Genomic DNA, 23,643 nt, shown 5'->3' with positions numbered 1-23,643 from the left:
ATGTACTGCAGGTGTCCGCTGTCCAGGAATCTGCATTCCTCTGAAGACGACTCAAAGTAAGAGACCCTGTTAGGCCTGTCAAAAAGAACCCTAACTTAAACGTTTATTACTGTAAGTGATATGTTTAGCTTCTGTTTAAATGTTCTCTATAAATAAAAGTTTGATGTACTAGGATGTATATATGTTGTGACAGGATAGAATATATATCTGGCTCTTGGTCACTCTAATCAATCTTTCTTTGTTAGGATGAAGATCGCGGTGGATGTCGCTGGAACGCCGTTGCTGGACAGGGGGCGCACACACATACACACACACACATACACACACACACACAGAAAGGCTAATTTGGTGTGTTTTTTTTTCTTTGTTAGAATGGAGATATCGATAGACGAGCTGATGTTCCCTGGACAGAGATCCGTTCCAAAGCCCCCCCCCCCCCCTGGGGGCTTCCTCAGAGGACTCTGATGAGCTGTGAGTAGGAACAGTTCTTGCTTGTTTCTGAGGATGGATAACTGCTTTTGTTCTGTTATGGCACGGAGAATGCCATAATTTACAGTAATCCAAATGTTTTAAATATTTTATGATAAATCTAAATGACTCCGCACAATAGTTTGAGAGGAGTCAATATCTCATCTGCTTTTAGAAGCACTTGAATACAAATTACAAAAGATGTTGAGGACTGTACATGTGTTGATGCCTCCTAGTGGCACTGTGGTTGAATGTCTGTCAGCTTTCCAAGCTAATCAAAGTCTTGATGACACTTTTGTAACCACTTCAACCCCAGCATCCCTATTCTGGGGGAGCGTTCAGCAAAAATGGCAGATCTACAAGCTCTCACTGCGTTGCAACGTGTTGTGAGCTTGTAGAGCTAATGGTTTCTTTCTCTCTCTCTCAGGATGGAGATCATAGACACAGCTGGAGCCTCTAGAGATGGAGATCTGCAGGTCTGTCCATGGATGGATGGGAGGACGGAGGACGGAGATCTGGGTAGACGCTGGAGGACTTCGGTACGAACCGCTTTAGGGTTATAGTGCAGCAGCTAAGCAAAACGATCGTTCAGTTTGTGATAAAAGCATGAAATTTGGTACACGTATAGCCAAAGGCATTATACAAAGATTTGGATGTGGACCCATCTTGAATTTTTAACATGGTGCCCATAGCAGCCATTTTTCAAGATGGTCGCCACCTTTTGTGGTGGTTCTGGACAACCGTGGGTCCGACCGACTCGACACCGGGCACTGCACTCCCTGTGGGGGTGTGGAACGTGTGTGTCGAATTTGAAGTCGGTGGGGAAAACGGTTCTCGAGTTACGTGGATTACAGATGTACAGACACACACAGACTTGAATATATGTCAATGGGCAATGCCCATTGGGTTTTCTTTAGATGATGGGTAAGAAGAGAGAGATGTGATGTCAGGTGGTGTGGGCTAAGAAGTGGTCAGGGCTAAGATAAAGTATATGAGATGTACAGTAAGTGCAAAGAGAGATGGTGAGGGAGGGAGAAAATGATTTGTACCAATTGACCAGACAGTAGTGTAACAGGTTACGGTGAGTATAGAGATGGAAATGTTCTAGCAAGCGAAGCCAGTGTATTGAGAATATGGGACATATGTGTCAGGAGTTATTTGTGAGAGGGAAGATGTATACGATGGTAGTGAGACCAGCCATGCCGTACGGTTGGAAACGGTGGCACTGATGAAAAGGAGGCACAGCTGGAGGTGGCAGAATTAAGGATGCTATGGTTGTGAAAAGGAGTGAAAAGGAAGGACATTATCAGAAATGACTAAATTAGAGGATCAGCCCAGGTTAGAAGGTTTGGGGATAAAGCAAGAGAGGTGAGGTTGAGATGGTTTAGACATGTGAAAAGGAGGGATGAGGGTACATTGGGAGAAGGATGCTGAAGATGTAGCTGCCAGGTAAGAGGATGGCCAAAGACGAGGTTTAAGGATGCTGTGAGAGATGACATGAAGGTGGCAGGTCACAGAGGAAGATGCAGAAAACAAAACCAAATGGAGTCCATGTGTGGTCCAGCCCTATGGAATGTAAAATTCAAGCATGTGCTAATGAAAAGTATTTAAAATATATAGTTTTGATGCTCATCCTAGATCCTACTACTATAGGGGATGCAAAGCAATATGTCTGTTTATGTCTGTTAAATTACATTACAATTTCCACATTAACCGACCCCTCCCTTTTCCCTGCGTGTGCACACACACACACGGTACTGTACAGTACACTACAGTATGGTAAAGTACAGCACAGTATGGTACAGTAACGTGCGGTACGGCACTGTACAGTACAGTAGAGTATGATACCATAAAGTATGGTACAGTACGATGCAGTACAGTGCAGTACAGTGTGGTACAGTACGGTACAGTATGGTACTGTGCGGTATGGTACAGTACAGTACAGTACAGTACAGTACGGTACAGTACGATACCGTACAGTACAGTACAGTATGATACCATACAGTAAGGTACAGTACAGTACAGTACAGTACAGTACAGTATGGTACAGTACAGTATAGTACAGTATGATACCGTACAGTACAGTATGGTACAGTACAGTACGATACCGTACAGTACAGTACGATACAGTACGGTACGGTACGGTACAGTACAGTATGATACCATACAGTATGATGCCCTACAGTGCCGTACAGTATTATACAGTATGGTACAGTACATCACAAAGGTATAGCCAAATATATGCTGAAATGCAAAATCAGTCTAATATTGGTGGCCATCTTGAAATTAATGGCCGCCATCTTCTCTCACAATATGGCTGTTAGCCACTGTAGTAATATGAGTATTGTGAGACAGAAGGAAGCTTCTTAGAAATTACAAAGTTCCTAATTCAAATTCTGCACAAGAATACTGTAATTCTGAAAAATGGCGGCCATTTTGAATTTTCATTGAAAATGTTATATTATCCAAAAAAAACATTTACCAAGTACTATGCATGGAAATATGTCTCGAATATCATATTATATCCATCACTCATAAGAAAACGGTTGTTGCTGGTGGCCATTTTGAAAAATGGCTGCTATGGGCGCCATGTTGAAAATTCAAGTTGGGTCCACATCCAAATCTTTTTAGAATGCCTTTGGCTATAAGTGTACCAAATTTCATGCTTTTATCACAAACTGAACGATTCATTGATATAGTGGAGCTAAGCTGCTGTACTATTAGGGCTTTTTTAGGCTTCGTAAAAAGCCAATAATCGTCCGTTGCCGATAATTGGTCGATCCCTATTCTTAAACGTTACTGTAAGTGCATGCGTATGTTGTGACAGGACACGCGCACACACACACAGCAAAGCTAATTTGGGGTGTCTCTTTCGTTCTTTGTTAGAATGGAGATCTCAGCCGATGCCCGAGATCCGAAGCTTTCCCCGGGTGTTTCCGCTGAGGACTTCTGGGTCGCTGGGAGGCTCGGACGGAGCTGGAAGGTTCGGTAGACGCCACTGGAACCCGTTTAGGCCTGTCAGAATTTGAGGTTTTATAATGGCCGATTTTAATTGTTGCTCAAATAAATTACAAGTAACAATTTAATTGCGTCATACTAACATTCTAAATAAAACTTTGGCTTTTGTAGGCTTTGTAAACAAAAAGCTGCACATGGCATAATTCAATAACTTTATACACTAAAAAAAAGAAGTAAATTACAAAGTGACACATTTAGAGCTTGTAGATCGGTTGCTTCCATTATTTCTTTAAAATGTTTGAAAATATATGAACATTTTCAACATGGAGACGATTATGACTATTATCCCTAAAAAAGTATCTCAAATACTTGGCGATTGGGTAATTGTGACAGGCCTAAATCCTTCTAGTTGTGTTTTTTTATATCATGTTCTGTAATCAGTTAGGGTTGACTATAGACCTTTTTTAGGAACAAGATCATCATGCCGGTGAAGAGCACGTTTCTAGCCAATGGAGAAACTATTTCTGATCACCTTTGGAGTTGCATCACAGCAAGGTAACTATACAACACGCACGCACGCACACACTATGATCATGACATGACATCAGCTTGTGACTGCAACTTGTTCCTGTTCGCAGATGACTCGGCACTGCTAGTCTCGGACAAGAACAAACTGCAGGTTGAAAAGGCCCTCAGCTCTGAACTCGGTAGAATCTGTACCTGGCTCGCTGATAACAAACTATCCTTATACCTGGGAAAAACTGAATCCATTCTCTTTGGATCTAATAGTAATCTCAGCAAGGCAAATGGCTTCTTGGTTAGAGCTGGTGACAATGTTATCACACGTAAAGATGAAATTACCTACCTAGGTTCCATCCTGGAGGCTAATCTTTCCGGTGATAAAATGGCCACCATCGTAATCAAAAAAGTCAACCGAAGAACAAGATTCCTTTACAGGATCTCCTCACTGGTCAACAAAAACACCTTGAAGACCTTAACAGGAGCCCTCGTACAAGGTTTCTTTGACTATGCATGCACCTCCTGGTACCACAGCACCTCAAAGGCCCTTAAAACTAGGCTCCAGACTTCCCAAAACAAACTAGTCAAGCTCCTACTTGGCCTCACCCCCCGAACCCACCTCACCCCTGCCCACTTTGACAGGCTGGAATGGCTTGGGGTCGACGACAGAGTACAGCATCTTGCAATGGGTCTGGTCCACAAGATTCGATACACCACCAAGATACCCATGCACCTGTCTAGATATTTCCTTAATGTTAACGAAGTCCACACCCACAACACCAGAGGGAGTGCAACGAACCATGTACAACCCAGATTCGGCACAAACAAGGGACTAAATTATTTTCACTCCTATGCCACCAAAATGTGGAATGCCCTACCAACAGTCATTAAGACATGTGAATCCCTTTTCCCCCCTCACTGTATAAGTTTATTTTCCCTTTTTACCTCCTTTATGATGAATTCCTGTTCTGTTCTTTGACTATATAGAAGTGTCTTATTTGTACGTCTCTAAATGTTTTGATGAATTGAACATGGTGGACCCTCTTGTAAACAAGTGTAATGCTTAATTGGGTCGTCCACTTACAGTTAACAGTCTTTGTATTGAGTTTGTGCTTGGCATGTACTGTAATTCTGCAAACTGTTAATAAATATTTCAATCAATATTGTTTTATGAACAAAGTAGTAATGAGCATTTCTTTCTTTTCTTTAGGACGTTGCTGGTCTCCTGTGTGGCTCCATCTGGAGGTCACCAGGGTTCTGAGTCACTCAGATCCTGACTGGTAGTGGTGATATGTAGATGTGATCAATCAGGGCTCTTTGAAAATAATAAACAATAAAATAATAAACTAATATAAATAACTAGATAATATAAATAAATGGATAAAACGAACAATAAAAAATAGATTATAGTAAAATAAAAGTAAATTAAAATAGTAAATAAAATTAGTAATACATAAAATAAAATTAATGGATAAAATAAATATAATTAGTAATATAGACAATAATACATAAAATAAATTAAATGATCAATATAGTAATGCATAAAATTAGTAATAACGGTAATACATAAAATAAATGTATAAAAAAATAGAATTAGTAATAACAGTAATGCATAAAATAAATAAATGTATAAAAAATAGAATTAGTAACCGTAATACATACAATAAATAAATGTATAAAAAATAAAATTAGTAACCGTAATACATAAAATAAATAAATGTATAAAAAATAGAATTAGTAATGACAGTAATACATAAAATAAATAAATGTATAAAAAATTAAATTAGTAATAACATAGTAATACATCAAATAAATCCAATTAGTAATAAAGTTATACATAAAATTAGTAATAACATAGTAATATATAAAATACAATTAATACAATAGTAATAAATACAATTACTTTGTATTGTAATTATATGACTTAAAAATACAAACCATATCAATCACATCTACATATCACAACCAGGTTATATTGCCAGCAGGCAGGTGGACTGTAGACTCACTACAGCTGTCACAATGTGGTAAACTGTGTTTTGACCCAACTGGCCTCCAAGGAGAGGCTAACATGGAGCCGGACATCTGATGATACACGAGAGAAGACGCCATAGTAAAAAAAAAGAAATGTAATAAAAGTAATATGTTTCATGTTGATTGTACTTTATTCATGATGCCATATATCTGTAAATCATTATTTTCTTGTTAATAAATTATTGCATTTATACCCGGGTGTCCGTTATGGGTCCATTACCCCTAGATCAAATGGTTCATAATAAGGATGAGGAATACAGTGGTACTATTTACATGTTTAAGGAATATTTAGTTATAGTTAATGTATTTTACACATTTAGACCTTCTAAAAGCTAGCCTAAGGTTTTCTGAAAACCTTAAAATTCTTATTGAAACAATAAAGGATGTAGACGGGTGGATCCCGGCATGAATGGTATAAGGTATACAATTTACAATTTAGGCATTTAGCAGACGCTCTTAATCCAGAGCGACTTACATTAAGCATGGGAATACATCACAAAAAAAGCATTCATCATAAAAACATGCGTAAGCTAAGAAAGTAACAGTGGAATATCTATATTATGAGACTATACATATAAACTATATATATATATACTACTATGCTCTACATAATTATGTACTATGGCAGGGGTCGGCAACCGGCGGCTCAAGAGCCGCTTGCGGCTCTTGAGCACTCCCCTAGTGGCTCCCTGTAGCATTACAAAAAAATCTATGAAAATGTATAATGTTTATTTTTTCACATTTTTATTTTTCATTTATGGTTTCTGTAGGAGGCCAAACGTGACAGAAACATTCTTAAGTTTCCCAATTTTGTAAAAATGTGTAGAATAAATATTATGATGGATTGCCTGTATGCTTAATCTGCAGTAGGCTATAGCCCTGAAACATGACTGTCAGTCATGACGCAACAGCAGCCTGTTTTACGCAATCGCAGTCCATAAACATTCCGATTTAAAATATAAAGTCCTCGACACATGTGCCACGGGAGTTAGAAATTTGCTGGTACAGCGATTAGCATTGCTGCATCCCGCGTTGTTTAATAAAAAGCATTTTTATCCGAGCGCCCCTTTTCTCAAACGGGGTTGGGAAACAGTTGCACACCGGGTGGGGGCGCGTAGTTGAAAGCCAATGGCAAAATAACAGCTCGGATAAAAATGCTTTTTATTAAACAACGCGGGATGCAGCAATGCTAATCGCTGTACCAGCAACATTCTAACACCCGTGGCACATGTGGCGAGTACTTTATATTTGGAATCTGAATGTTTATGTACACGTTTACAATGTAAATGTAGCGATTGCGTAAAACAGGCTGCAGTTGCATGACGCACCATGGCTGAATCTGCAGTGACAAACTATCAAACAATAAATAAAACGTGGCAAGCCGTTCACAGACGGTGACTATATGAAGGAGTCATATAGACGTTTTATTATCTCCCGGGTTGCAACGAAACAGCAAAGCAGCAGCCAGCAGTGGCGGAGTTTAAAGCTGCGATCCACTTCTTAAAAGTTTGCTCCCTTCTGCCTTCCCACACACTTGTGTGGAAAACATGGAATGCTCTTCCAGACAATTATGTGAACATGAAGAAACTCGCATTTGGAGTATTATCCATCTTTGGATCAACGTACTTTTGTGAGCAGATATTCTCAAACATGAACTACATTAAATCCAAATACCGCACACGCCTCACCGATGAGAGCTTGCAATCTGTGAAGATTAAAGTGACATTTTACGTGCCCAATGTTGAGAAGCTCTCCAGCGATGTCCACACACAGAAATCACATTAAACAGGTATAAGAACACAATGCAAAAAACATGGCATAATAATGGAGGGTGCGTTGACTGCGTTCGGAAATGCGCACCGCGGGAGCGCACTCGCCTATTAGTTTGCATTGCACAGTGCGCTCAGTGCGCTATTTCCGAACGGGCTTAAACCATAGTGCACTTTTTATTTTGATAGATAGGCTAATATCCACTTGCAGCCCTGTTGTCTTCATTATATAAGCATTTTAAGGCTTAAAAATCTTTTGCGGCTCCAGGTAGATTTTGAATTAATTTTTTTGGTCGAAAATGGCTCATTCAACATCTTGGGTTGCCGACCTCTGTACTATGGCGTGCTATGACTATATACAATGCAATTATAGTGCTGTCTACATAACATGCTATAAGTTTGTATCAATCAGATGCTATCTAAGTCTACAGAAATGCTGTCTAAGGGGGGTAGGGTAAGTGCTATGGGCCATGATGGAGTGTATAGGTTTCACCAGGTCTAAATGGGCTAAAAGGAGGCCTCAGGTATTCAAAGGTTTTCACCCCAAGGTCTCTACAGAATTACCTGGCTTATTAATATTAATGCTGACAATCTCCCAGAACAGAGCCATGCCACCAAACATGAATGTTGTATTACATTTTTTACCACGAAGACCAGACTGAATTTTAAGTAATAAGACTGCTTGGCTTGTTCTTGTAGTGTGGTACTTTTCCTCCAGGAAATGACTCTGTACTCCTTTGAAAACGTTAGAAATTAGAATAACTTTTAGTTATTAAATGTTCTGATGCAAATGGACCTCAATGTAAACAAGTCTTTAATAATGTTTTTCTTTAACCAGGCAGAACAAATAATGTAATAAAATATAATTTAACAATCTAATGAATAGATCTAGATTATTAATAGAAAAACTAGTTATTAGATAATACAATAAATAATAGACAATGTGTTTATTTTCTTAAATAAATACATATTTAAAATGTATTCATAAATAGAACTAGTTTGAACTTAATGGAACAACTAGTTATTTAATACAAAGAATACTACAATTATGTTTATTTTCTTAAACCAGGCAGAACAAATAATAAAATGTGAATTAATGGATCTATTTTATTAATAGGACAATTAGTTTTTAGTTATTTTTATTATAAGTTATTTAATTAGTTTCCGGTGTGTTACATTGAAGTCGGTGAACCTATAGAATTCTGTGACTCTGTACTGCCGATCTTCAAGCTCAGAACATCGGCTGTTTTCACACCTGCTAGTGATTACATCAACAAACAACACAGGGAGCTACAGCTGACGTACGTGACGCAATTATCATGTAGCTGCCTGTAACCAAATGCACCCTGTAACTCTGAAAGTATTCAGAGTAACACATGGAACCAAATGGACCCTTACGGGTCTGTAACTCTGAGTGGAGAACAAGGAGCAGTGCATGGGGATTTAAACAACAAACCTTTTGTGAGTGAGTACCGATACGGTTGTTTATAAACTGGTAGTGTGGCTTTACAATGAGTTTAACTGTCGGGTTTTATGCAACGTGCTGAAGGGCTTTGATAGACTGGGAACTGTATTGGAACTGAACTGAAAGGTGTGGAGTAAGTAGAGTAAGTAGCTCTGGTCCATAGCTCTAATGCATTGCATTTCATTAGAGCTATGGACCAGAGCTATGGAGTAACTAGCCCTGAAACATGACTCTCAAACGGGGTTCGTTTGGGAAATCCACAGTTGCACACCGGGAGCGCACTCCCTATTAGTCTGCATTGACAGGGCGGTCAGTGTGCCGATATCGAACACAGAGGTCCACACTCCTCCCGACCGATAGGGGCGCGTAGTTGAAAGCCAATGGCAAAATAACAGCTCGGATAAAAATGCTTTTTATTAAACAACGCGGGATGCAGCAATGCTAATCGCTGTACCAACACATTTCTAACACCCGTGGCACATGTGGCGAGGACTTTATATTTGGAATCTGAGTGTTTATGTACACGTTTGGACTGTAAATGTAGCGATTGCGTAAAACAGGCTGCAGTTGCGCCATGACTGTCATGATAATCATGACAGTCATGTTTCAGGGCTAGAACAGAACCAATATCTTTGACTAGGGCCTTCAAATACAGTACTTTTCTAACAGACGGAAGGCAATTGATATTTTTACTTTTGGAAATGAATATGGAAGAAACACATTTTTTCAGACGGGCAGCACTGGTTGGCAGGTATAAATACACTTTAAGACCAACATATTTGTGCCAGCATTGTGATTAGATTTATTTTATTTTTCTAAACAGTCTACAAAGTAATTTGAGCTAAAGTTGTCAAATAATTGTCTGAGCTTGTAGATCTGGTATTTTTGAAAAGTCAAGAAAATGTGGCGCAGATCTTTGAATATATATTCTTTTAACTCATATCTTTGCTTCTGGGGGTCCCTGGAACAACATCTTTTCAGATGGGGGTCGGCCGCCATCATTTTTGTCACAGGCCTGCTGCCGCTCGCCGTCTACCACTTCAGAGTGACCGCGGTCAACCTGCCCACCTCTCTGACCCCGTGGTCTGCACTGACCCCATCGGTGACCTCTGACCCCGTGGTCTGACTGCAGAGACCCTATCGGTAAGTCAGTCGACGCTCGTTAAATCGATAAATGACTAAACTGTTGAAGATGGAGTGTAAGTGATGTGTTTAAAGCCAGTCTTCATTTTGCAAATTTCATAGTCCTTTGAATAAAAAAATTGTCATATTTTTGTCATCTAAAACATTTTAGTGTGTCTACTGAATATCAAGATTTTAGTTGATTTCATTCTGCTGTGCAATTTTCGTCTACAGTTGAATTTGTTGACAAAACAATGTATTTTGGCAGGCCTTAACCCATTTAGGCCTGACATCGAAATTTAAAGAATGTCTTCTAAATTCTGACAGTTTTCTGAAATAACTATGTTTCTGTATCAGTGCCAGGTGCTCCATATTTCATGTCAATGACCCCAAAAATGATATGTAATTGGCCACCGACCCCCATCTGAAAATATGTTGTTCCAGGGACCCCCCCAGAAGCAAAGCTTTGAGTTAAGAATGTTCGCTCTGAAAAGAGTTGTGCCACATTTTCGCGATTTTTCAAAAATAGCAGACCCACAAGCTCGTAGTGCGGCACTCGGTGCCGCGCTATGAGCTTGTGTGTGTTTTTAATTCAGCCAGTGTTCCCAGGTGGAAGATGGAATGACCCAGAACCTCCTTAACCTTTTTTATTTTTTTCTTACCAGCTGACGCCCAGGGCAACCTCACAGAGGAGGAGGAGATCAGGGAGCAGATGAACTTCCTCAACTCACGCTGGGAGAGCCTCCGAGTGGCCAACATAGACCGACAGGCCAGGTACACACACACACACACACACACACACACACACACATGCGAGCACAGACACACACACACACACACACATGCGCGCACAGACAAACACACACACTGTGGCGCTCTGTGCCTTTAACACTACCCTACGTCACATGCCCGCGCACTACGAGAGCGAGAATGAATGAACGGAACGGGCGAGCGCTTTGAGGAGTTTGCTGTTGTCAGCTGTCAGCTCAGCTGTCCGCTGCTCGCGTCCGTGTGTAACCTACCTCTGGCTTGTGAGAGAAAAACGTTCTGTAGTTTGTAGCCCGCTGTGGGTTAGTCGACACTCACACAATCCAAGAAGTGAGTTGTAGTAATTTCCCCAACGGAGCGTGGCTGCTCGTCCGACGCCCGGTTTCATCCCAGAAGGTTTCGATGAAGAAACGGCAACCTGCATCAACTGTCAATTTACAATTTAGGCATTTAGCAGACGCTCTTAATCCAGAGTGACTTACATTAAGCAAGAACAAAAAAGCATGGGAATACATCACATATATAAAAAGCATTTATCATGAAACATGCGTAAGCTAAGAACGTAACAGTGGAATATCTATATAATGAAACTATACATATAAACTATACATAATACTACTATGCTATACATAGTATACATATGTACTATGACGTGCTATGACTACATACAATGCAATTATAGTGCTGTCTTCATAACATGCTATAAGTCTGTATCAAATGCTATCTAAGTCTACAGAAATGGTACCATTACGAGAGATAACAGGCCATGTTGATCAAAATAACATGTTTTCTAATTGTGTAGACTCACTGGGAGAGAGAGAGGGGGGGAGAGAGGCGGGGCTCACTGACTGCCTGCATTCACATGCATGCGTCTCTCAACCATTCTGTCAAACTTCACAGTGCGTTAATCGCGCATTAAAAAAATTAGTGCCGTTAAAAGGATTGTGAGTTAACTAGTTAATAGTGCGTTAACTTTGACAGCCCTAATTTGAACATTATTGGTTCACACTTGAGTGACGCGGGAACTGAACATTGACTGCAAGAAAACATTTGAACATTCATTATTTGATAGTTTCGTGACTTCACTATGTCTAATGTAAACTAACTGGTTAATCGATCGATAAGGCTACCAGTGATCAATGAATGATTGAATTGATAATTGACATCCCTACTCCCAGGCCCTGGCCAGCCTCTCGTGGCCCCCGGGGGAGTTCTACCAGGCCGAGCCCAGACACCTGCTGCCTCATGTGGGATGGAACTCTGAGCGCGTCAGACCCTGCTCAGCCTGCAGATCCCAGCCTGGCACCCAGAGCCTGCCTGCTACGGTCAGTGCAGTTTATTCATTCATACGCAGGCACGCACAGACTACACACAGACAGACCATTGAGTCACATCGCTACCGCACACTTTGAACTGGCCAAATATGTACAGGTGTATACACACACACACACACACACACACACACGCACACACATACGCACACACACTACAACACACACAATACCAGTAAGACACCTGAGGGCGAGAAGCGACCTCGAGGTTGCGTGCACGCATCCACCTGGGTGACAGCATATCTTAATTTTCGGACCTGTTGAGAACTCTAGTTTTCGCCGGCTGACGGGCGCGGCTGCACTAATAACTTTTGGGCAGGCCCGTCTAGAGTTTAATGGACAGGTATCAGTCAACAGGCCCGTCTAGAGTTTAATGGACAATATGGACAATATCAGTCACCAGAAGCAGAGACGTGTGTTTTCAACATGGAGTTTGAAGTTGAATGGCCTTTGGCTTTAATAGATCAAATGAATATTAAATACTTAATCAAGCAACTTCACAGCAATTATATATTGTATTTTCTTTCGGACAGAGAGGCTATTCAGTGTTTTAGATAAATGAGAAGAGTCTGGGACGTGTGGAGCGTTGTCCAGGGTGTTTTAGAGAAGGGAGAAGAGTCTGGGATGTGTGGAGCGTTGTCCAGGGTGTTTTAGAGAAGGGTGAAGAGTCTAGGACGTGTGGAGCGTTGTCCAGGGTGTTTTAGAGAAGTGAGAAGAGTAGAGAGGACGTAGATCAAGGCAAGAAATAAATAAGAAGCTCGTTCCACACAGGTTTCTCTTAGTGGGTCTCTCTAATCTTATTACAATACAAATAAGGGTTTTGCAGATGTATACAAGCTTGTTTCACAAACGTGCTGAATTTGAAGTTTTTCCAGAAAACTTAGTTCAGTTTTTAGAAGGCGTTTTTAGAATTGGCCTCAGTCCAAAATGTGTTAAGTTAAATTCATATTTTTTTGTTTTATTTCATGGCCTTCCTGCCCTCAAAGAATGACATGATGAGATCTGCTATTTTCGGTAATTCAAAAGAGTATTTGAAGTGATCAAACTAGCAATAGAATACAAGTTTAGAAGCATCTTCCACAAACACGAATGGATTTATTTGAGACAATGTCGCACAGTTGATGGTCAGTGTCCGTGCGCGCCAGCCATCAAGCACACCGTCATCAGGAGGATTAAAGTGTGTTATGCAAGTGTACCCGGGTGCGCTGTTGAATCTCGGGTAATGTGAATCATGGCCATCGGGGACCAGGCAACCGTATTCGGAAACGGTTCCAATGAAACGGATTCAGAATTTGAGCTACGGACCACCATTTGAGGACATTTAGCCTCTCAGACCCGAAACTAAACAATATTTTGTTATCGTTGGATAAGATGTTATCCACAATTCCAACTCACAGGTCCTGCACTGCACCTGGTGAGAGCAGGAGTGGACCTGGCGAGACGTAGGAGGGGCCCAGACAGGAGACATCCCACAGATTCTAGTCCTTCCACAGGCCAGACCTCCCAGTCCTGGCAGAGTGAGTAGTTCGGGAGCAGCGGACTGTGTGACCCTGTCTTTCCCTAATGGGACTGATCGAGGGTAGCTACTGGGACGTAAGTTGGGACTTGATCACCCCGGCTGGGTCACCTGAGTGATGTTGGGAGACCAGAAACCCTGATGACCTTGGGACACATCAATGAGCATACGTCCCAGGTGCATCCATGCCATGTTTTTTAGTCCATGCAGTATTGATGTTGGTACCATTAGGAGAGATAACAGGCAAATGTTGATCAAAATAATTATTCTACATTCTCTAATTGTTTAGACTTTCTGTAGAATTGTGTAAATTAACTCATGCAGATGTTTGACAATTTAACTCTTGAGAGCATCAAGTGAAACCAAATGGATCCGTACGGGTCCATTTGGTTTCATTTTATGGTCTTAAGAGTTAAATATCTAGTCCATTTTGTTAGCAACTATCCATCATTTAGCATGGAGACCACCTGGAACCCACCCAAGGACCACTGGTGGTCCCCGGACCACTGGTTGAAAACCACTGTCTTAGAGTAATTACTGTTTCTGTCTCACTCTAGTTATAATCTCACTAATAACTGTTAGGGTCTCTATCATGCAAAGACTCAACTTATGTAACTAAGGAAGCATTTTATGTAGACAATAGACATAGCACTATATTTATATGCATAGTTTCATTAGATAGATAATTCACTGTTAGGTTCTTAGCTTGTACTTATGGTTCATGTATGTGATGTATTACCATGATTGTGTTGTTGTTGTTGCTTACTGTGAATCGTTCTGGATTAAGAGCGTGATGAATGACGTGATGAATGACTAAATTGTCTCTCTGTCTCCCTCCCCAGGTGGACCCCAGCTTTGCCTACGCCTACACTCTGCTCTGACACAAGTTTGTTTTGACGGAGGAGTTGGACAAAGCCTTATCCTGCTGCAGGAATGCTATTAGTCAACAGTAGACACTACAATGCCTGGTAATTATTACAATTATTATTAGAGTCCACATTAGACACTGTCTCCTATGGTAGGTACCCTCACATGTTCTCCCCGTGTCCCCTAAGGTAGGTACCCTCACATGTTCTCCCCGTGTCCCCTAGGGTAGGTACCCTCACATGTTCTCCCCGTGTCCCCTAGGGTAGGTACCCTCACATGTTCTCCCCGTGTCCCCTAGGGTAGGTACCCTCACATGTTCTCCCCGTGTCCCCTAGGGTAGGTACCCTCACATGTTCTCCCCGTGTCCCCTAGGGTAGGTACCCTCACATGTTCTCCCCGTGTCCCCTAGGGTAGGTACCCTCACATGTTCTCCCCGTGTCCCCTAGGGTAGGTACCCTCACATGTTCTCCCCGTGTCCCCTAGGGTAGGTACCCTCACATGTTCTCCCCGTGTCCCCTAGGGTAGGTACCCTCACATGTTCTCCCCGTGTCCCCTAGACACGGGGAGACACGGGGACACTCATGGGGCGCTCTTATCATCGTACATCATCATGACGTAACATGTCGATTTGCTCAGACACACATGATGTAAATTCTCCTTTCTTTGTCAAGGGTTGTCAATGGCAAATGTGACACGAGTTGGGACATAAAGCAGTATATAGGAGGGGCTAGCGCCCCTCAAAAACACGCAGTAAGAATTCTGTATTCTGTACTGCCTCCCCCTGGCCCGCCGGGATGCCTGATGGAGGGGAAAGGAACTGGTTGGAATAACGTGTTCCTTCCACACGCTACGTCCAACTGGGGAAACTCCCTGCTGTCGGGTGAAAAGAAGCGGCCTGCTCACTCATCATGCATTGAAGGAAGCATGATGGTAAATATGTCCACAAATGCCATAGCCTACTGAATACACTATTACACTGTGTGTGTGTGTCTCTCTCTCTCTCTCTCTCTCTCTCTCTCTCTCTCTCTCTCTCTCTCTCTCGCTCTCTCTCGCTCGCTCTCTCTCGCTCGCTCTCGCTCGCTCTCGCTCTCTCTCGCTCGCTCTCGCTCTCTCTCTCTCTCGCTCGCTCTCTCTCTCTCTCTCTCTCTCTCTCTCTCTCTCTCTCTCTGTGTGTGTGTGATCTCTTCAGCTGGTCAGACTAAAACATCATTACATCTTTAGATTTAGTTAGTTATTCCATTTTCCATTCGGTTACCCCATAGCTTAATTAACGGTTGCTGATTTTATTTATTTTCTTTTAACCCAAAATGTATGTAATCTATCTAGTGTTCTCTTGGACATAGAAATATCTCTTGCACCTCCCTGAGTGTTTAGAATGATGACATCTCTCCATAACTAAATAACACCATCAGGAACATACATTTATTACTTTTAAAGTTAACCGTGAAGCCCATAAGTATATTCAGATTTGTTTTAACGGCTATCCGGTTAGCCATTGACATCCCTAAGTGTGTATCGTCTATTTTCAGCATAGAGGGAAGAAAGAGCAGACCACGTACCAATAGTAGTATACAGGTCAATACAAAATCTACTGCTACGACGATAAAACCAGAAAAAACACTTGTTTACATCAGTGTTGATTTCGTTGACTCATACTCAGACTCATACTCCTATTTTACCGCTGTTTCGGCGCTGTAGTGCCGAAATGATTTCGACTCGTCAGAAATTTTCAGTAGCACCAAAGAGCCGCCTTTAGGACGGTACCCCCCCCCCCCCCCCCCCCCCCCCCGAACCTCAAATGACGTCACATTGTAGGCTCTACAGAGCCAAATGACGTCACATTGTAGGCTCTACAGAGCCCAATGATGTCACATTGTAGGCTCTACAGAGCCCAATGATGTCACATTGTAGGCTCTACAGAGCCAAATGACGTCACATTGTAGGCTCTACAGAGCCAAATGACGTCACATTGTAGGCTCTACAGAGCCAAATGATGTCACATTGTAGGCTCTACAAAGCCCAATGACGTCACATTGTAGGCTCTACAGCGCCAAACCGACTTTTATTCGGCTCTAAAATAGGTGTATGAATCGGCCCTAAGACGAAAAATGTTCATCGACTACCTTTTTTCACTGACGAAAACTAAATTAAAACTAAGCTATGATTACTAAAACTGATGACTATATACTAACAATTTTGTCAACAGATAAAAACTTTTAAATGCTATAGGAAGAGATCCAGTATTAGTCATTTTACACTTGATTGCATGCTGAAAATAGCTGAGATCTACAAACTCGTGTGTCGCAGCGCAACACGTGAACTTGTAGATCAGCTATTTTCAGCAAGTGTAAAATCAGTCATTACGACGGCATCACGGCTCACCAAAGTACATTTTAGTCTACTAAATCAACTGGATTTAGTCGACTAAAATCTTATGATATTTAGTCAACTAAAACTAGACTAACACTAAAACATTCCAGGTGACTAAAATGTGCCTGAAACTAAATTAAAACTATTGAGAGAGTAAGAGACTTTGACTAAAACTAAAATCTGCTGCCAAAAACAACACTGGTTAACATCAGTGGTCCATTGCAGCTGTCCAAGGGTGCTCTTTTTGAGAGCGGGTTTGAAGGAGTCTAGGGATTCACACCTAACTTTATATGTCATAGGAGTGAAATGCATCACAGTTTTACAAGTAAAAAAAATGGGTGAAGTTTGTTTTTGTGCATAGTTCCAACATTGTCTGTCCACCTATCATTATTAATTAATTCATTTAAATTAGACAATTATGAATAATTCATATTATATTTTTAATGCTTATGACATATTCATAAGCATTAAAAATATAATATGACTATTTCTAGGCTATGTATTTTATGTATTACAATGTGTTGTTCTTGCATAATGTAAATCACTGGATAAAGCCTGATAAATGGATTAATGCCTGATAAATGCCTACATTGTAATATAAATACTAGTTTTGGTTTAAAGTTAAAGTAATATAAACTACTAGTTGTAGTTATATAGAATTTAACATACTAGTTTAATTCACAAACATTAATTTAAAGTTTGTAAATGCTGTCATTAAAATGCTTACTATAAAAATATACTAAAACAGCTAAAATACTAACATTCATGGTCATAAGCTCATAAAACATAATGCATAGTGATTCCATGATTCATAATAAAGTAACAGAGCAGGCTCTGAATGAGAAGAGCCTCCGGGCGAATCCCCGTCATTAAGAACGGACGCAGAACGGATCGTTCACGGAAGTGACCGGATCGGTTTCGTTCACCAAAAAGAACTAGTTATTTTGATTCGTTCGTTCATGACCGACTCATCTCTGACTACACTGGACCATTGATTGATTGATTGAACACAGCTGGTGCAAACAATTCGTCTCACTCAGGAGTCTGTACACTACTATAATATATTACTACATTATCTACATAGCCTACATAGTTGCTGTACTATACTATAACTACACTTGCAGCTTATATTGTCAGTGTTTAGTTATTCATTAAATAATAATTATTATTATATTTCGCGGTGCTGTAGTGTGGAGCCATGGAAGGACAGACGCTCCAACATTCTGAGAACTTCAACAACTCCAGAAGAACAGAACGGGGTTTTCCACAACAAGAAGTAAATGTAAAGAACGAGAGGCCAAACGGGTAATAATAACAATAATAGCGGTCAACGTAACGAGGTATTTTATTTCAGAGTTCTCTGTGTTGTGTTTACTCTGAGGGACGAGTTCAGCTGCGCATTTCTATTTTCTATTTACATGTATGTGTGTTTGGTCAGTCTAATATTGGACCGTTCAGCTGCGCATTATTTCTACGTGTTTTTCTACTGTATCATACAGTAGAAGAGCCTATTAGCCTAATATTACTGACATACATACAGTCTGTATGTATGTCAGTAATATTGGGCGCGTTCTGAAATGAGCAACAATACAAACTAATAGGCGAGTTAATGCTTTAGCTCCGAGAGGAGGGTCCGTGTCAGGATAGCCCTGTAAACATGACTCTCGTATTCATACGAGAGTCATGACGCAACTTCACCCTGGTCTTTGCAGACGCTACATTTACAAATAATAAAAATATATAAACATTCGCATTTCAAATATAAAGTACTCACAAAGTGTCCCACGGGTGTTAGTTAGTAGCAGCGCCAGCGATTAGAATTTCTGCATCCCGCGTTGTTTAATAAAAAGCATTTTTATCCGAGGTGTTATTTTGCCATTGGCTTTCAACTACGCGCCCCTATCGGTCGGGAGGAGGGTGGCACTCGGTGTGTTCGATATAGGTACGCTGACCGCCCTGCCAATACAGACTAATAGGCGAGTGCGCTCCCGGTGTGCAACTGTGGATTTCCCAAACGAACCCCGTTTGAAAAAAGTAGCCGGAGAGCTCGGACAAAAATGCTTTTTATTAAACAACGCGGGACGCAGCAATTCTAATCGCTCGCGCTGCTACTAACTAACACCCGTGGGACACTTTGTGAGTACTTTATATTTGAAATCTGAATGTTTATATATACGGAAATCTTGTAAATGCAGCGACTGCAAAAAACAGGGCAAAGTTACTGCATGACTGTCATGATAATTATCATGGCAGTCATGTTCCAGGGCTAGTGTCAGGATATCCCTGAGCAGGTAGAAATGGAGTCGAGCCGTACTTAACCAGTGGGTTAAATATCGTTTCCCTAAAGTAAAGGTATCAGAACCTGAAGTAAAGGTATCAGAACTAAAGTAAAGGTATCAGAACCGGGGATGAAACAACCTAACAAAGCTCATGAAGTCAGACAGGACCATGTTTTCACAATGCAATCTTACGGAAGCAGAACTGCGCATGCGGACGAGGGTTGACTGGACTACATTTTCATTTAAGTCTGATTTAAGCGCTTGTTTCACCCCTGACTTAATATTTTACATTCCTGTGTGAAGTTTACCAACTCTATCTCTGTTCTGATATGTTTACTTTTAGATAACGATAATGTGAACCAGGTTTAATCCATTGTTTGTGGACAGCTCGACTACAGGAACCTCATCTCGGCTCGTGTGTGTGTGTGTGTGTGTGTGTGTGTGTGTGTGTGTGTGTGTGTGTGTGTGTGTGTGTGTGTGTGTGTTTGCGCGTGCCTACACGTGCGCAGATGATAAGGTACAGTGTAAGAAAAGAGAGAAGTATTGTCACTTAATTTCAGCTCCATTTACAACATATAGAGGAAAATATAGGCTTTGATGCCACCTAGTGGTGACAATGGACAATCACAGAATGATACATAAAGTGATGTATGCGGTCTGCAGATTGTGTGTATGGTCCTGAATAATTATGTTACATTTCAGCAATGAGAAATTCAGATCCTTCCTTCTTAGGATATCATCTTAAAGTGTACATTTTATCCTCAATAACAACACTCCCCCCACCTATCTCTCTCCCCAGCCCCGTGTGCCCCAGTGAGTGTTAGTGCCAGTCTGGTTTGTTCCAACTCAGCCAATGTGAACTGGCAAAGAAGTCCCAGTGCCACATCTTACAATGTGACTGCAGTGGGTCAGGATGGACACATACATGGCTGCTCCACCAACAGTACCAGCTGTCAGATACCCAACATGCACTGTGGCCAGAACTATACCATCACAGTGACACCATATACTGACTCATGTGCTGGGAATCCCAGCATTCCTCTTCACTTCAGTGCAGGTACACAGGGAGAACAAAATATGTACTAACTAGAAAGGTGTAATTTGGGGAAATTTAAAGTGTGGTTGCATTGACACAAGTCACGAGGAATCCACTGGGAACTGAATTCTGTCTTACCATTATATATTTAATACATAATATAATATTATATATTGCGATATCATGTGAAGCATGACAACAGTGACAACAGTCAGTGTGTGAAATATGAAAAAGAATTTCGGACCGAGAATAGTGTGTTTCCTCTAGCAACCACACTAATGCGACTAAAGACTATGTACTAATATGAACAGACTCCAACAGACTAATTTGATAGACTAATTAAGATGCTCAGCATACGTTTTGTACTTTTGTTTGATCAATTGAAGCACAAATGAAAGAGAATAATCATTCTTTCTCTCCACTTCTTCCCTCCATCTCCAGGTCCCTGCGCCCCCAGTAATGTTTCTGTTTCTGCATCATGTGGGGCTAGCACAGTGTCCTGGTCCCCTGTTTCAGGGGCCAACATGCACATAGCAACAGCAACGGACACGAATGATGGACACGAACACACCTGTAACTCAAGCACTGCAAACACCTGCTCTTTCACTGATCTACACTGTGGTGGAAACTACTCTGTCAGTGTAGCTGTTGACAGAGGTTGTCACAGTGAACCAAGTTCAGCTGTGGAACTGAAATCAGGTGAGAAGATGTTCACGAAAAACACTAATGCTGCTTTTGACCTGTTAGGTTTATTCATGTTCTCTTCTGAAATATTTATTTGGAATGAATGGATTCGAACCTAGGTTGGACTTAGTGACTTGATTGCTAAATTACTAACCAACTCAGCCCATGTGACCTGGGTAGGAAGCTCCAGTGCCACATCTTACAATGTGACGGCAGTGGCTCAGGATGGACACATACATTACTGCTCCACTAACAGTACCAGCTGTCAGATACCCAACAACATGCACTGTGGCCAGAACTATACCATCACAGTGACACCATATACTGACTCATGTGCTGGGAATCCCAGCACTCATCATCACTTCATTGCAGGTATTCAGAGAGAACAAGATTTAAAATCTTAAAGCTATGCATCTGAACAGTCTTCAACAGACTTTTGGAACATTGTTTTTAATCAGTTCTTTCTCTCCACTTCTTCCCTCCATCTCTCCAGGTCCCTGCCCCCCCAGTAATGTTCATGTTTCTACAGAATGTGGGGTTAGCACAGTGTCCTGGTCCAATGTTTCAGGAGCAGATATGTACATAGCAACAGCAGCAGCACATAATGGACACGAACACACCTGTAACTCAAGCGTTGGAACCTCCTGCTCTTTCACTGATCTACACTGTGGTGAAAATGACTCTGTCAGTGTTGTAGCTGTTGACAGAGGTTGTCACACAGAACCAAGTTCAGCTGTGGAACTAAAAACAGGTTAGAAGATGTTCACCACAAAACACTGCAGTGCTGCTTTTTACCTGTTGGGTCGTTTTAATTAGGTGTCGATTACATTTTATTAAATGGCTTCAAATCTAGATATAGATGAATGCATGAAATTAAATGATTAAGTGGAGGAAGGCAAAAATGAATTAACTACCACACAATGTAAATTCATTTAAAATTATGTTTCCACTCAGAAAACAATCTTATTTTATAACACATTGCCATGTTTCCCCTTAATAATTTGCAGGTTCAAATCTTAATTTACAATTGTCTTAATGGTAGTCTGGAGCCCTGCTACATTCATTTTTATTTTCTTGTTACTTCATTATTAATGCTGCTGTACAATGTTTAACTCTGTATCCGTCCTCTCTTTGCAGTGCCATGTGTTCCTACCAGCGTCTCAGTAGCACCTGACTGTATCAGGAACACTGCTGTTGTGTCCTGGTCTGCCAGCAGGGGGGCAGTACAGTACTCTGTGTCTGCCTGGAGTAGTCAAGGCCATGCCTCGAATACCACCTGCATGTCCTCTGATCTCAACTGTACTCTTACAAACATCACCTGTGGCTCCAACTACACTGTAGATGTAAACTGCTCCAGTGACCCGACATTCAGCTCAGGTAAGACATGGAGAACATATACTGTATGTATGCACAACAAAGGCCAAAGGCAACGTAATGCTGCTTTTGGATCATCTTCGCTTAAGAAAGATTTAAGTCGAATCAATGGAAGTGAATGAATGAATGAATAATTATGTTACATTTCAGCAATGAGAAATTCAGATCCTTCTTAGGATATCATCTTAAAGTGTACATTTTATCCTCAATAACAACACTCCCCCCCACCTATCTCTCTCCCCAGCCCTGTGTGCCCCAGTGAGTGTTAGTGCCAGTCTGGTTTGTTCCAACTCAGCCAATGTGAACTGGCAAAGAAGTCCCAGTGCCACATCTTACAATGTGACTGCAGTGGGTCAGGATGGACACATACATGGCTGCTCCACCAACAGTACCAGCTGTCAGTTACCAGCTGTTAATACATTATATAATATTATATATTGCGATATCATGTGAAGCATGACAACAGTGACAACAGTCAGTGTGTGATACATGAAAAAGAATTTCGGACCGAGAACAATAGTGTGTTTCCTCTAGCAACCACACTAATGCGACTAAAGACTATGTATGACTAATTAAGATGCTCAGCATACGTTTTGTACTTTTGTTTGATCAATTGAAGCACAAATGAAAGAGAATAATCATTCTTTCTCTCCACTTCTTCCCTCCATCTCTCCAGGTCCCTGCGCCCCCAGTAATGTTTCTGTTTCTGAAGAATGTGGGGCTAGCACAGTGTCCTGGTCCCCTGTTTCAGGGGCCAACATGCACATAGCAACAGCAACGGACACGAATGATGGACACGAACACACCTGTAACTCAAGCACTGCAAACACCTGCTCTTTCACTGATCTACACTGTGGTGGAAACTACTCTGTCAGTGTTGTAGCTGTTGACAGAGGTTGTCACAGTGAACCAAGTTCAGCTGTGGAACTTGAAACAGGTGAGACACTCACCAAAGACACTGATATTTAGCATATATCTCTGGGAGATTACTTGGGCTACAATCTAGACATGGATGAGTGTAAGAAACGAGTAAAGGGGGAGGAATGAATCATTTAGCCACCCCACAATGCAATCTCATGAGAACTA

General features: G+C 41.2%; 1 protein-coding gene and 2 long non-coding RNA genes across 3 annotated transcripts; all 3 read left to right on the top strand.

Annotated features, from left to right (window-relative positions):
* On the top strand, positions 1-1,008 carry LOC310859445. Its single transcript, XR_014569303.1, has 3 exons — positions 1-56; positions 246-471; positions 896-1,008. It is a non-coding gene; the product is annotated as an uncharacterized lncRNA (long non-coding RNA).
* Positions 1,009-3,350: 2,342 nt separating this feature from the next.
* Positions 3,351-5,262, top strand: LOC310858827. Its single transcript, XR_014569233.1, has 3 exons — positions 3,351-3,451; positions 3,895-3,981; positions 5,156-5,262. It is a non-coding gene; the product is annotated as an uncharacterized lncRNA (long non-coding RNA).
* Positions 5,263-10,994: 5,732 nt separating this feature from the next.
* LOC310858750 (uncharacterized protein) lies at positions 10,995-14,913 on the top strand. Its single transcript, XM_083764998.1, has 4 exons — positions 10,995-11,106; positions 12,279-12,425; positions 13,803-13,948; positions 14,790-14,913. Exons 1-4 carry the CDS (start codon positions 11,045-11,047, stop codon positions 14,888-14,890), a joined length of 456 nt encoding a protein of 151 aa, XP_083621124.1. The 5' UTR covers positions 10,995-11,044; the 3' UTR covers positions 14,891-14,913.
* Positions 14,914-23,643: the final 8,730 nt, after the last annotated feature.

Source organism: Protomyctophum parallelum (assembly GCF_964188405.1).
Source record: "Protomyctophum parallelum genome assembly, chromosome: 5".
NCBI classification, from domain to species: Eukaryota; Metazoa; Chordata; class Actinopteri; order Myctophiformes; family Myctophidae; genus Protomyctophum; species Protomyctophum parallelum.
The sequence above is the reverse complement of the archived record's forward strand: the minus strand, read 5'-3'. Positions and strand labels throughout refer to the sequence as shown.

Bases quoted from the DNA above. Each gene is read 5' to 3' on its own strand.
- LOC310858750 (XM_083764998.1), top strand. From the start codon at position 11,045: ATGAACTTCCTCAACTCACGCTGGGAGAGCCTCCGAGTGGCCAACATA. The intron at 11,107-12,278 runs GTACACACACAC...CCCTACTCCCAG, and splicing joins AACATAGACCGACAGGCCAG to GCCCTGGCCAGCCTCTCGTG. The intron at 13,949-14,789 runs GTGAGTAGTTCG...CTCCCTCCCCAG, and splicing joins GACCTCCCAGTCCTGGCAGA to GTGGACCCCAGCTTTGCCTA.